Source organism: Medicago sativa, chromosome 4 (genome assembly GCF_051527215.1).
Source record: "Medicago sativa cultivar Bolivia chromosome 4, Bolivia_mono, whole genome shotgun sequence".
NCBI lineage: Eukaryota > Viridiplantae > Streptophyta > Magnoliopsida > Fabales > Fabaceae > Medicago > Medicago sativa.
In genome coordinates, this window is record NC_140752.1 from 58,191,341 (window position 1) to 58,206,429 (window position 15,089).

Sequence of the window (15,089 nt, forward strand, 5' to 3'; positions counted from 1 at the left end):
ACGTGTGTCACATATACACTTCCTTAAATCTTAGGATGTGAACTATTTGGAAAATGAAGCCTTTATCTTAGAAATGAAAAAGTTCTTAGATTGCAGAAATGAAAAAGTTCTGTCAGGTTTTATGCAAGAAAATTAGTTCATACTCCCTGATTTCTGGTATTGATAATTATGTAGGATGTGATTTTATCCCTCCCTCTCCCTCTCTCTCTCTCGGATTGTGGTAATACTAATAGAAAATCCCATACATCAACCAAACTTCTCTAGATCATATAGAAAGACTGAAGTTTTTGAAAAGACAAGATGACCAAACATCACAATTAATAAACAAAACAATATAGTTGCCAATTTAATTCTGGCAATACAGTTTAGATATGCTAAAGCACACACAACACAAGCGGTCATTATCGAGTCAACGTGTCTGACAATAGCCACACAAGCAGTTAGAGCATACAATTTGATTTCATCATAGAATAAACAACAGACACACACATAGGGGCAACAATTCCAATCAACTTCACATTGGAATATAACACACCTTCTCTTAAAACTCACTCACTAAGCTTTGATGACTTAAATATTTTTATTGGGCAAGAACAGCTCAAAAAAGAGCTGTATCAATATCAATATAAAGTAGATGAAATTGTATACTCTGACAAATATGGAACAAGACAGAACATTAACAGGCAAGTCCTACACAGGACAGTTTCGATTTAGAAGCAATAGTTCCTATTGGATAACAGTAAAAATATTGACTTTGCATAGCCCTTTTAATCTATCTGGTTAACTTGTGTTTTATATCTAACATCTAACTTGCTCTTGAATGCAACAAACCAACATAAGTTTTCATAACTACATTAAAAGTGTGGAGTAGTCTTGATTGAATCCTTGAAGGCATCCAAATGATCTTCAAAATGAATTAATATCCTGTAACAAATGTTGAATAATTAATTTTAAGATTATAAGCATAAATGATAAAATCTTTAGAGTATACTGATAAAAAAAATTAATATAATTAAAAAATTTAAGAGGATATAATTATTTATTGTTATTCTGAACCACGAATGTGATATATATATATATATATATATATATATATATATATATATATATATATATATATATATATATATAAATTAAAGAGATATAAAGTAGTGTTGATGGTAGGAGTTAATGACTAGAACAATAAGAGAGGATGAAAGTTCTATCACCACCCCACACCATCATACCAACAAATATTAGCATGCCAACTTTTTTATTAGAAAAGAAAGTATATAAACTCTATGTGGAAGAAAAGAAAGTGTGTAAATTTCATACCCATACTAGTACGGAGGATTTCTTTGACCCCTTGCGTAAGCTTTTTTCTACTCTTCTTTTCTTTAAACTGGGTGTGAAAATCTTTACCTTCTCTAACTTATTTGAGTGACTTACAATATATCGCGTAAAGTCCAACTCAGTTTTTATGTCTTGAATTCCAATAAATTCAAATGTAATGAGACTGGTTATAAGACATGCCGGAGTCACTGATGGCTCCACCCAGCTAGAGTTTCCAACCTCCTTTCTTCGGGAATTGATATCAAGTTTTCTCTGCACGTAAACCAAACATTATCGTTAGAATTTTCCAACTTTCCAACTGGATATATAGTAAATAGTTTCAATTATATTATTAAGTAAATAAACATAAAACTGTAGGTAAAACAGCTTAAAAGAAGGTTAAATTGGTAGGAAAATCTACATAAATATAGATCAGATATCTATTGTTTTCTATTAATTAATTTGTTTATCGGTTATATTTGCAAACTACATGTATCTTTTGCCAAGTCTTTGCTCTTCTTGTGCCAGATTTTGAGCTTATCATATGTTATCTTTTAAAAATATATTGTGCAAATATAGTTAAAAAAAACATCATACACACCTTAATTGCAAGATACGTAAGTTTTGGAGCATTCTGCAGAAAGCTGACGAGCATATTCCAACTGCAACTCTCAGATATTTCAACCGATAAAAATAATAAACTGTGAAAAGTGAGAAGATGTAAGTTGTCAAGTTTGTCCTCCATGCTGAGAAACTGCATGACAAAATAATAACTTGAGAATAGAATTGTATCTGGGTGACAAAATATGGAACTTGTAATTAAAAAAGAAGAGATTATGAAACTTACATGAAATGTGTTGGAACCGAGAGCCAATGATTTGACATTAGAAAGTCCTTTCAAGAGTGTATACAAACTGTTAAAATCCGGACTCTGACAAATGGAAAGAGTAGCTTGATGAACATTGGACAAGTTTGCAAACTCATATTTTCTAGGAGTCAATGACAAATCAATAATAGAAAGAACTTCAAGTGTCGGGGTATTAATTTCTACTGGACAAATTTTAGAAAGAGAAATAGGAAAAAATAAAGAAAGGTATAATCTCTTCAAGAAGTGAAAAGAGGTATTGATGGCTATTCGAAAGGTCTCATTTAAATAAAGTTCCTCCAGTTGTGGACAACCAGATAGAAAATTATTGAGATCATACTCTTTTTGATCATCAAAGAAAGAATATATCACAGTTGATCTGAGATGAAGAATCTTCAGTGACGGTAAATATACATGAAAAGAAGAATTGAGTGTTGGTTGAATTCTGCCCCGCAATTTTAAGACCACAAGTGACTCACAAGTGGAAAGCCTAAGCGGCAACAAGGTTTTTTCATGGAGAAACAAATCCAAGTCAAGTTCCTGGACCTTGAGATCTAATGCCTTTGAAACCCACATGTGTACATCATTTGGCTGGCAGCCTTTCTCGCTCTCGAGCCTTAGTTTTCTTATATTTTCGGTGCGTCTTAGCAGAGCAAAATTTACAAATGCCTTTGAAACCCACATGTGAACATCATATGGTTCGCAACCTTTCTCACTATCAAGATTTTGTTTTCTTATATATTCTTGGTAAACAGACTTGATTTGTTCGGACAACAAAGGGCCTGAAATCTCTGGTAATTGAAAGTGAAGGTTGGGAATCTTGGTGCAGATCGACTCCCATCTTTTGGATAGAACACATGTTCTATAAGACTCTTTTGTTGATAGGAAAGAACAAATATGACAAATCAAATCGTCTGAGAGATTGCTTAGTCGATCATGTTTTTCATCAGAGCACGCCATGACCTGAGCTGAACACCTGAGTAAAGTTATGACATGATTGAAGAGATTTCAATAGCAATAAACAGAGAGATAAACGCAATTTCAATAAAATTAGATTCCAGAAGTAACAAATCTTAGGAATAGGTACAAAATGATTGATAAATAGAAATTGATGGAAAATAAAGGAATGAATATAAGTGAAAACTGTATATAGTAGCAATGACCGGGCAATGTTTTTACAAATGTTACATGAAAAATGTGACTGAAGCTGTCATAATGAAAGACATGATTTCGACAAGGGAAACTTGCAATATGTAATAAAAAGAGTCAGAATGCACGCATGTGAAAAAGAGACCTTAACAAGGTCTCAAGCAACATTTTATCAGCTGAAACTTGACTTAGGTTAAACATTTTCCCATATTACCCTTCATAAAAAATCACCATCATTGTTGGAAAAACCTCAACTTTCTGCCAACAAGACCAAAACCAAAACCAAAACAACCTTAATGTTGTTCTGTCTTCTTTGAAAAATCTCTATCATTCCCTCAAAAGATGGGGTTTAGAACAAGACATTAAAGTTTCCATTGCTTTTGATTTGGACTGTTTTACCCTTTGAAAAATCAACCATGATTTGAAAATGATAAAACCTATGATTGAGTTTCTTCAAACTGTTAACATTTTCTCTCATACGAAGTTCAAGGTTTTCACATTTTTCTGAAAAAGCTTGGATTTTTCAACCATACCAATATCATAAACATTGCTACCATTGTCCCAAAAGAGAGAAAAATCAGTACTAGAAAACTTTCAGTTACCACAATCCCTATAAAACCAACCCCAATTCCTGAAAAATGTTACTGAAGCTTAAAATAATAGACATGATTTTATTAAGTCAGAAATTTGTACAGTAACAACAAAAAACCAATCAGAGAAAAACATGCATAAAAAGAAGCAGTGAAAATTGATCAATGAGAGAAAAAGAACAACAGCGGCAATCTCGCACGCACCTTTTGAACTGGTGACAGCAGAGTAACGGAAAGAGGTGAACTTTGTTGTATTCGAGCTTTTCTGTAGAAACAAACAAATATCTATTAGAAATGAAGAATAGTGTTGCAAATGTAACAAATATATAACATTAAAAAAATCATGTTTCTGAGATAAGAATTTGAACAAACTCTATGAGGAATTTTAACAAACATGTTAAGTGCATAGTAAAAAAAGAGGGAATGTGAAGAATGTGTATGATGAATCAGTTCAAACAAAAGAAATAGATTGAATCAGAGAAAATGAATTGAGAATTAACCTACGAAACCCTAATTGCAGTTGATTCGAGAAATTGAAAGCAGAGAATGTTCAGAAATGTTGAAGAGATGGAAAACGTTTATGAGTGAGTGAGAATATGAGAACATAAAATACGCGTGTCCTTCTATGGGTTTTTGAGTTTAGCTTATGTCTTATAAGTTCATTTCACTAAAAAGGATTTTTTTAGTGGTAACATCCACTTTCTCACCGGCTTATGACTTATTTTATGAGTTGGAAAATGCTAATAAGTGCCCTTAGAGCATTGTTTAAGGAATAAAAAAAGAAACTTTTACATAGAAAATTGTGTGTTTATTATTTTTGCAAATGTTTGACTTGTATTCACAAGATAAAAAATTCCTTTTATGGGTTGCTTAAACATGTCCTTATGGAACTTGTTAGAAAAATACTTATGAGTTTATAACTTATTTTATGAGTTTATAGTAGTTTGTGATAAGCTAATTTAAGTAGCTTATGGTTTATAACTTATCACTTTTTATCTCAATTTTACCCCTACAATATTTATTTAAATTTTTTTACCCCTACAATATTTATTGAAAAAATTAAATATTAATTAAATGCATATTTTTTTTGTCATTTCATATTTATATGCTATTTCAACCGCTAATTTTACTGAACATTATAGATTCAATCAGTTGGTTTATCCCCTACTTATCATTCTATCAACTATAAGCTAACATATAAGTCATCCGTTATAAGTTCATATGTTATAAGCTAACTTATCAAGAATCAACTATTTTTTTCTGTCGAAAAAAAGAAAAAGAATCTACTATTTTTTACCAAATATAGTTATAAAACAAAAAACCATGTCTCACAATGTGAGCGTTCGTAAGTAATCAATCACCCTAAAATTGCAAAAACTTTCAATTATCCGATTGAAATTAAAGAAATGTTAAAAAATAAAAATCTTAAAATCGTAAAATGTCATGTCAGCGTACTCCTCCATAAGTTTTCTCCGTCTAACACGCAAATGTGATTGTTTTCCAACCATAACATTTGTGCATAACATCATATCTTATAACCATATGTGTAAATTTTCCCTCAATTTTAACATTGAAGGTATACGCGTGAAACCTCTTTTCTTTCTGATTTCACGGTCGACAGCTTGATAAGCACAACTCATAAGCGGTGGAAGGCATACCTAATCTACCACGTTTTCAATGAGGGTCAGGCAAATGCTATTATTAATACATTGTTGGTTCCTCACGTACAGATGGATCACTTAGTATGGAAAGCAAGAAAAATGGCATTTATTCAGTGAAGAGTGCATATAGGTTGTGCATGGAGGAATTGGTTGACGTGTCTGATTTGAGGCATCCAGGTTATTGGGCTGGCAGATGGAAGTTAAACGTACCTCCAAAAATTAAGAATTTCACTAGATCGCCGACCCGTGCATCGCACGGGTCATATCAAAATTAATTAAGTGCAATATGATATACCATAGTAAAAGATTGTTCTAAACTAAGTCACATGACGGACATTGATCCTACTTGGGTTGAATGGTGGTGTTGACTTGGTATCTTAGAGTATACTCCTTCTCAAAGGTCTCATGTTTGATACTCTCCGATGACAATTTGGGTGAGCTAGTTTATTTTCTTCATAAACATTGATCCATATGAATATTAATACGATGAGTCATTCTTTTACGAAATCATACATAAGCATAAGGTTTTATACATTACGTAAGAATTCTCTAAAGACAACATTTGACGATATATTTTAAGTTGTGTTTCAACATCTTTGGAGCCTTTTGTTATAAATTGCTTTTTTCAAAAAAAAAAAAAAAATTCTCAAGTATATATGTTGATCTTTCTTCTACCATTGCTCGTATTTTAGGAACCAACTGCTTTCTAAGAGTTGCATCGTTCTTATAAGAGCATTTGATAAAGGTTAAGGCATGCTCAATAGCTTGACTGAAAGCCATATGGCAGTATGCGTGCAAACATAGTGGCATTTCTAAGTTTTTGCAATTAATATCAAAGCACACAAAGTAGTACTGAAGCACAATCAATATACTATAATAGGTGTGCACCTGCTAGATGACGCCGACATTTATTAGTTAAGCATGCAAAATTTCTTCATAAAAATCATACTACTTAATTTTCTTGAAATCCTTTAATAGGCATGCAAGTTTTTTTTTTTTAAGTGTTAGTTCCTAATCTATATTGTTAGTTCCTAAGTCTCTGCATGCCAATTATTACTCCTACAACATGTTGTACTACAGATGAAGGCATTCATTTGATAGACGGCTAATGAGAGTTCCAAAATGACTGCAAAACTTAATAGAACACAATGTTAAATAAAACGGATTCAAGAACAAACACTTAAACTGAAATTACCTACAACTGCAGTATATGGCAGAAAGTCCATTTCTTTTATCCAGTTATACACTTAATTTGTATTTATATAACATGCGCTGATAAAATAATACAATGAAAACGACGATCCAAACCAAACCACCATTTACTTTTCTTTTTCGCTTAGTTTTTGCCAAAATAAATTTCATAAAGAAACAAAAGTACGAAAAAATCTTTGTTGATTTGATATTGCAGAGAGAGATCTAATCAAAACTAATCTACAAAAAACGAAAAAGAAGAAGTAGTGACATAATGGACTTTGTTGTAGAAGGAGTAGTGACATTTGTAATCACTTATAAGTTGTTTTCGTCATCATGCTGAGAAGTCCTTGTAGAGAGTTCCCAAAGACTTTGTTGGAGAGAATGTAAGCATTGGAAAGAAATAGAACCACGTGTTTGCAATGATAGGAGTGCCTTTCCTGTCATAGCAAAAAAATCCAAGTCCATTTTCTCCAAATCATAAATTGTTTATCCAAAAGTTGTTTCAACTATAGTTTATAGTCATTGGTACTTCTTAACTGTAGCAATAAAATGGTTGTTAGTGCCATGATATATATAGTAAAAGTCTTGTTTATTATATCATTGTTAAAAATACAGACACAAACATAAAGTTAATTTGATTCACTAATGACAATGGTTTTTAAAGTGCAAGTAGTACTTAACATCTATTACGTTAGTTTTTCCTTTTCTTAAAAAAACATCTATATCATTAGTTTTTCCTGAATGATAAAATGCCTTAGAGAGTTCAACATAGTAGAAAGGTAAGAGAAGAATTACCAAATTAAATTGAATTGAATTGAGAAAGAACAAATAGAATAGAAAATTAAGAAAGAACAAATCGAATACCTGGTGGGTGGAAATGGAGGTTATGATGGTTTAGAAATTGGAGTTGTTGGGTTTAAGGTGGGTGGAAATGGAGGTGAAAGAGTTCAGGTGTGGTGAAGAGTATATGCAACGCTGATATATGATATGTTGCGCTGCCTACTTAGCACTGTTGAGAAATTCCTGGAAATAGATGGAATTAAATGTTTTCCATTTACTATGCAACTCATTACGCTAGAAAATAGGGCAGATTGCAACTGAATTTGACTTAGGCTAGTAAGTAGGGTAGATTTCCAAAGCTTCACATATCAAGCACAGAAAGTTTAAAAAAGGGCTAATGCATCACGTTTTACCACACAGATTGGTTATTGTATTTGAATTAATAACTTATGCTTCCAAACAAAAAAAAAATGAAATTGAAATTGGCATGTATTTGGCGTTAACTATCAGAAATAAATTGAAGCTGAAAATAATATTGGAAAAATAATATAGAGCCTAAAAAATGGAAAGCCGCATAACTCTCATTTACTGCACATGTATTGGAAGTGTTGCAACAAACTTTCAAAACAATTTGAATTTCAAATTTCACAATTAGAAGGAGGAAAAAATTAGGGTTGCTTAGCAAGCATTAATTACATGGAATTAGAGGGAAAAATTAGGTTTAGTGATAAGCAAGACCTAATAAGCTTTAAGAGTAAGTGATATGGCACATGTGTTGAGATTATTTCTCAACAAGAGTCTGACTACAAGATAAAGGTGTACAATGTCCCGTCCATTGCGTGAGTTGTAATAATGTGGTGAAGGACTTAGCACATGTCTTTTTTCACTGTTTCTTTGCAGGTCAAGTTTGACGTCTGGCTCGTCTATGGCATGAAGTTTCTCGTGCCATTCAGATTAATAACTCTGCGGAAGATACTATTTTTGCACATATTCAAAAACTGCAAGGCGATCTTCAACAGAGATTCGCAGCCATACTTTGGAGCCTGTGGAAGCATCGTAATCTCAAATTCTCTGGCAAAATAAAAATGAGCTTTGTGTTCACGTTGTTGATCGAGCATGACACCTCATGGAAGATTGGGTAGCAGCGCATGCTCCTTCAACTAATCCCCCGTACCACACATTTCAGTTTCAGGCCAACTTGTGTCTCAAATTTTATTTTTTTTTTGAGCAAAACTTGTGTCTCAAATAACAACACATACAATTAAGTGGCAAAAGCCGCAACCAGGTAGATTTAAATGTAATAGCGATAATGCTTTCTCATCCTTGTAGAATCATATTGGCATCAGAATTATGTTACGCGATGAAGACGAAACCTATGTGCTAGCCCAAACTGTGAGTTTACCAACAAAGTACTCGGTTGATGTTGGCAAAGCTTTGGGGTTGTTCAATGTGTTAAAATGGATAGCAGATATGCAGTTCGATAGTGTAGATTTATGATTGACTCACATGTAACAACTGGTGCTTTCAATTCTTCTCGGAATGGTGTTACGGAGTTTGGTCACGTCATTATCGTATATCGGAACCCTTTCTCCTTACATTTTATAAACTTTGGGGTGGAGTTTAGTCGACGACAAGACAATGTGACATTTGATGTTCTTGCATGCAAAACCACGTTATTAGCTAGTGTCATGGTTTATTTGGATGTACCGATTGTATTAACTCTATTATTATCAATGAAATGATATAAGTATCATTCCATGATATAAGTATCATTCCCTGCAACAACAAAAAAGCACAAAAAAAAACATTTTAAATTGCACCCTGAATCATAAAAACTTCAATTGCTAAATAAAATTTCAATATGACAATAATAACTCATAATCAAAACATGATATTTATAGCAATCAGGCTTAAGTATGTCTATGCATAATTGAGAACAACGTCATCTAGTTTAGCAAAATACATTGTCAACAAAAGTCTAAACCATAATCAAAACAAGTACTTATATACATGATAATTCTAAAAGAAATATAATTATGGGAATATATAAACAAGTGGCCCAAGGAAGCATGGACAAGATAGAAAAGACATTCTGGTTCAAAGAGCTCTTACAAAAGTATTTACATTTACCTCCCTCCAAAGGCATTAGTTGGGCTCGAATCTGGAACATCTCAAATTGAAACTTGTCTTTTTACGACTAGATCAAGCCTTTAGAGTTCAATTACAATAGATTAATTCATGTTCAGGGTCACCCCTAAATGGAAGGCAATCTTAATTAAGATGTTATTGAATCTTGAGAAGAGTTAGTTGATCCATGAGCATGACCATGTGCAGCATGTGTATGAACATTTATGTGACTAACATGTTCATTTCCCATTTCTTAATCATTTTGTTCTTGTGGATCTATCAATTGGAAATGACAAGCTTGAAATTAATGAGGAAGAAATTGGACATTAAGGTAGTGTGATGTTTGACTTTCCATTTAATTGTTTGCTTTTGTCTACACATACTTCATACACATAGTTTGCTCACTTTTTCTTTTTTGGTACAAAAAGAGGGCAAAGCCCACATAGTTTGCTCACTTTAATCAAGTACATAAGTAAAATATTAGAGTGGAATTGCAATTGAAAGTGAACAACACACATTGGGTAATAACAATTAAAGTTTAATATCCACAGATAGATGAACCATTCCATGCTTCTTAATTACTGCAATTAGCTTTTGATCATCAAGTTCAAAATTTACTAGTGCCTTTGTAGCACACCGACCATTCTGATTATGCCTTTGTAGAATCGACTATTTTGATTATACATGTATCTGATCTCTAACACGGGTTGGTGTTTCACACTAACACATGTAATTATATTGGATTAACTCATTTTCTTAAATTAGTAGTGTCACAACACAAGCAATTATCATTAATATCAAAATACTACTACAAGAAATAATCAGTCACAATCTCAAGCAGGTATATTAAGAGTACCATTCTTGTTGCTAATTATCTTACTACTGTTCACCCCTCATTCTCCAAACAAATAAATACATAAAAACAAAAGGAGCATATAGAAAGAGAGTGAACAAGGACAACTAAAATCATAATTATGAGAAAATCATCCAGCTGAATCAAAACACACAAATTGCTTCTTGGAAAAAAGAAAATAAAACTTAAACAATGTCATACAATAATTTTACAATTCTACAATAATTTTCTTGACAACATAATGTGTAAGAGTGAAACAAAACCTTGGAAAAAATTGTCAACGTGAAAAAATCACAATTTGAGAGTAAACCAAAATGGAAAAAATGCATATACAAAGTATTTCAAAAAAACTTGATATGTTCATGAAACAACCAGGCTGGAAACTCAAAATAAGTTAGGAAATATATCATTCATCTTTCCTTGCTGAATTAGTCCCCAAATGCCAAACATTGTAGCCAAGGCATCTTTTAGATGTTTGAAAAAAGAGTTATATTAAGCATGGCCAAATCATAAACTTAAACGTAATTGCATAGATATTTGAAGTATAATAAGTTGAAATTCAAACAAACATAGGTTGCTCAATCAATCATCATGTTTTCCACATATGACCTATTTCTACATAAAATTTGAGACAGTTCAACCAAGCTTCTCTAGAGTCTAGATCATATAGAAAGACTGAAGTTTTTGAAAAGACAAGATGACCAAACTCCAAAACTGAACAAACAAACAAAAAATGTCTGCTAAAGCACAAACAACACAAGCAGTTTGAGCATACAATTTGATTTCATCGTAGAATAAACAGACACGGACATAGGGGCATTATGGATATGCTCATTAATACTCCCTCACTGAGCTTTGATGACTCAAAAAAGAGCTGTATCAATATCATTATAGATGAAACTGTATACTCTGACAAAATATGACTAAACATTTACAGGAAAGTTTCAATTTAGAAGCAACAGTTCCTATTGGATAACAGTAAAAAAAAAAAACTGACTTTGCACAACACTTTTAATCTATCAGTGTTACCACAATCTGGTTAGTACTGCTGGTACTTATCAGATGAATGAAGAACAAAAAAACAGGTTTTATATCGAATATCTAACTTGTTCTTCATCATTGGAGAATTCTATGCAACAAACCAATATAAGTTTTGATAACTAGATTAAAAGTCTCGAGTGGTCTTGATTGAATCATTGAAGGCATCCATATGATCTTCAATTGATTTAATATCCTGTAACAAATATTGAATAATTAATTTTAAGATTATAAATATAAGTGATAAAATCATTAGGGTATACCGATAAAAAAATTAATATATTTAAAAATTTAAGAGGACATAATTTACTTATTTTAAGAAAAACAGTCTTATTCTCAACCACGAATGTAATATAGTATATGAATAAATTCATGATATGAAAGTTATATCACCCTTTTTCATTAAAAAAAAAAAAGTATATAAACTTTGTATGGAAGAAAAGAAAGTGTGTAAAATTCGTACCCATACTAGTACGGAGGATTTCTTTAACCCCTTGCGTAGACTTTTTTCTATTCTTCTTTTCTTTGAAGTGGATGTGAAAATCTTTACCTTCTCTAGCTTACTTGAGTGACTTACAATGTATCGCGTAAAGTCCAACTCAGTTTTTATGTTTTGAATTCCAACAAATTCAAATGTAATGCTATTATTAATACATTGTTGGTTCCTCACGTACAGATGGATCACTTAGTATGGAAAGCAAGAAAAATGGCATTTATTCAGTGAAGAGTGCATATAGGTTGTGCATGGAGGAATTGGTTGACGTGTCTGATTTGAGGCATCCAGGTTATTGGGCTGGCAGATGGAAGTTAAAGGTACCTCCAAAAATTAAGAATTTCATATGGCACATGTGTTGAGATTATTTCTCAACAAGAGTCTGACTACAAGATAAAGGTGTACAATGTCCCGTCCATTGCGTGAGTTGTAATAATGTGGTGGAGGACTTAGCACATGTCTTTTTTCACTGTTCCTTTGCAGGTCAAGTTTGACGTCTGGCTCGTCTATGGCATGAAGTTTCTCGTGCCATTCAGATTAATAACTCTGCGGAAGATACTATTTTTGCACATATTCAAAAACTGCAAGGCGATCTTCAACAGAGATTCGCGACCATACTTTGGAGCTTGTGGAAGCATCGTAATCTCAAATTCTCTGGCAAAATGAAAATGAGCTTTGTGTTCACGTTGTTGATCGAGCATGACACCTCATGGAAGATTGGGTAGCAGCGCATGCTCCTTCAACTAATCTCCCGTACCACACATTTCAGTTTCAGGCCAACTTGTGTCTCAAATTTTTTTTTTTGAGCAAAACTTGTGTCTCAAATAACAACACATACAATTAAGTGGCAAAAGCCGCAACCAGGTAGATTTAAATGTAATAGCGATAATGCTTTCTCATCCTTGTAGAATCATATTGGCATCAGAATTATGTTACGCGATGAAGACGATACCTATGTGCTAGCCCAAACTGTGAGTTTACCAACAAAGTACTCGGTTGATGTTGGCAAAGCTTTGGGGTTGTTCAATGTGTTAAAATGGATGGCAGATATGCAGTTCAATAGTGTAGATTTATGATTGACTCACATGTAACAACTGGTGCTTTCAATTCTTCTCGGAATGGTGTTACGGAGTTTGGTCACGTCATTATCGTATATCGGAACCCTTTCTCCTTACATTTTATAAACTTTGGGGTGGAGTTTAGTCGGCGACAAGACAATGTGACATCTGATGTTCTTGCATGCAAAACCACGTTATTAGCTAGTGTCATGGTTTATTTTGATGTACCGATTGTATTAACTCTATTATTATCAATGAAATGATATAAGTATCATTCCCTGCAACAACAAAAAAGCACCCAAAAAAAAACATTGTAAATTGCACCCTGAATCATAAAAACTTCAATTGCTAAATAAAATTTCAATATGACAATAATAACTCATAATCAAAACATGATATTTATAACAATCAGGCTTAAGTATGTCTATGCATAATTGAGAACACCGTTATCTAGTTTAGCAAAATACATTGTCAACAAAAGTCTAAACCATAATCAAAACAAGTACTTATATACATGATAATTCTAAAAGAAATATAATTATGGGAATATATAAACAAGTGGCCCAAGGAAGCATGGACAAGATAGGAAAGACATTCTGGTTCAAAGAGCTCTTACAAAAGTATTTACATTTACCTCCCTCCAAAGGCATTAGTTGGGCTCGAATCTGGAACATCTCAGATTGAAACTTGTCCTTTTACAACTAGATCAAGCCTTTAGAGTTCAATTACAATAGATTAATTCATGATCAGGGTCACCCCTAAATGGAAGGCAATCTTAATTAAGATGTTATTGAATCTTGAGAAGAGTTAGTTGATCCATGAGCATGACCATGTGCAGCATGTGTATGAACATTTATGTGACTAACATGTTCATTTCCCATTTCTTAATCATTTTGTTCTTGTGGATCTATCAATTGAAATGACAAGCTTGAAATTAATGAGGAAGAAATTGGACATTAAGGTAGTGTGATGTTTGACTTTCCATTTAATTGTTTGCTTTTGTCTACACATACTTCATACACATAGTTTGCTCACTTTTTTTTTTGGTACAAAAAGAGGGCAAAGCCCACATAGTTTGCTCACTCTAAGTAAAATATTAGAGTGGAATTGCAATTGAAAGTGAACAACACACATTGGGTAATAACAATTAAAGTTTAATATCCACAGATAGATGAACCATTCCATGCTTCTTAATTACTGCAATTAGCTTTTGATCATCAAGTTCAAAATTTACTAGTGCCTTTGTAGCACACCGACCATTCTGATTATGCCTTTGTAGAATCGACTATTTTGATTATACATGTATCTGATCTCTAACACAGGTTGGTGTTTCACACTAACACATGTAATTATATTGGATTAACTCATTTTCTTAAATTAGTAGTGTCACAACACAAGCAATTATCATTAAGATCAAATTACCTTAAATCCTATTAATATTAAATTACTACTACAAGAAATAATCAGTCACAATCTCAAGCAGGTATATTAAGAGTACCATTCTTGTTGCTAATTATCTTACTACTGTTCACCCCTCATTCTCCAAACAAATAAATACATAAAAAAAAAAAAGGAGCATATAGAAAGAGAGTGAACAAGGACAACTAAAATCATAATTATGAGAAAATCATCCAGCTGAATCAAAACACACAAATTGCTTCTTGGAAAAAAGAAAATAAAACTTAAACAATGTCATACAATAATTTTACAATTCTACAATAATTTTCTTGACAACATAATGTGTAAGAGTGAAACAAAACCTTGGAAAAAATTGTCAACGTGAAAAAATCACAATTTGAGAGTAAACCAAAATGGAAAAAATGCATATACAAAGTATTTCAAAAAAACTTGATATGTTCATGAAACAACCAGGCTGGAAACTCAAAATAAGTTAGGAAATATATCATTCATCTTTCCTTGCTGAATTAGTCCCCAAATGCCAAACATTGTAGCCAAGGCATCTTTTAGAT

The 15,089-nt window shown here is 32.5% G+C and overlaps 1 protein-coding gene across 8 annotated transcripts in view; it reads right to left on the reverse strand.

Moving 5' to 3' along the window:
• Positions 1-4,556, reverse strand: part of LOC146930197 (F-box protein At4g22280-like) — a 28,605-nt gene extending 24,049 nt beyond the window's left edge. For 2 of the 8 annotated variants that reach the window (XM_085701807.1, XM_085701803.1), the window contains exons 1-5: positions 4,416-4,556; positions 4,120-4,180; positions 2,159-3,152; positions 1,913-2,065; positions 1,315-1,584 (exon numbers count right to left, since the gene is read on the reverse strand). In XM_085701807.1, coding sequence (XP_085557933.1) covers positions 1,315-1,584; positions 1,913-2,065; positions 2,159-3,136 — 1,401 coding nt within the window. In that variant the 5' untranslated portion in view covers positions 3,137-3,152; positions 4,120-4,180; positions 4,416-4,556. Of the gene's footprint in view, positions 1-577; positions 925-1,314; positions 1,585-1,912; positions 2,066-2,158; positions 3,153-4,119; positions 4,181-4,415 lie in introns of those variants that run through there. The other 6 variants (XM_085701809.1, XM_085701808.1, XM_085701806.1 and 3 more) reach the window with 6 other exon arrangements.
• Positions 4,557-15,089: the final 10,533 nt, after the last annotated feature.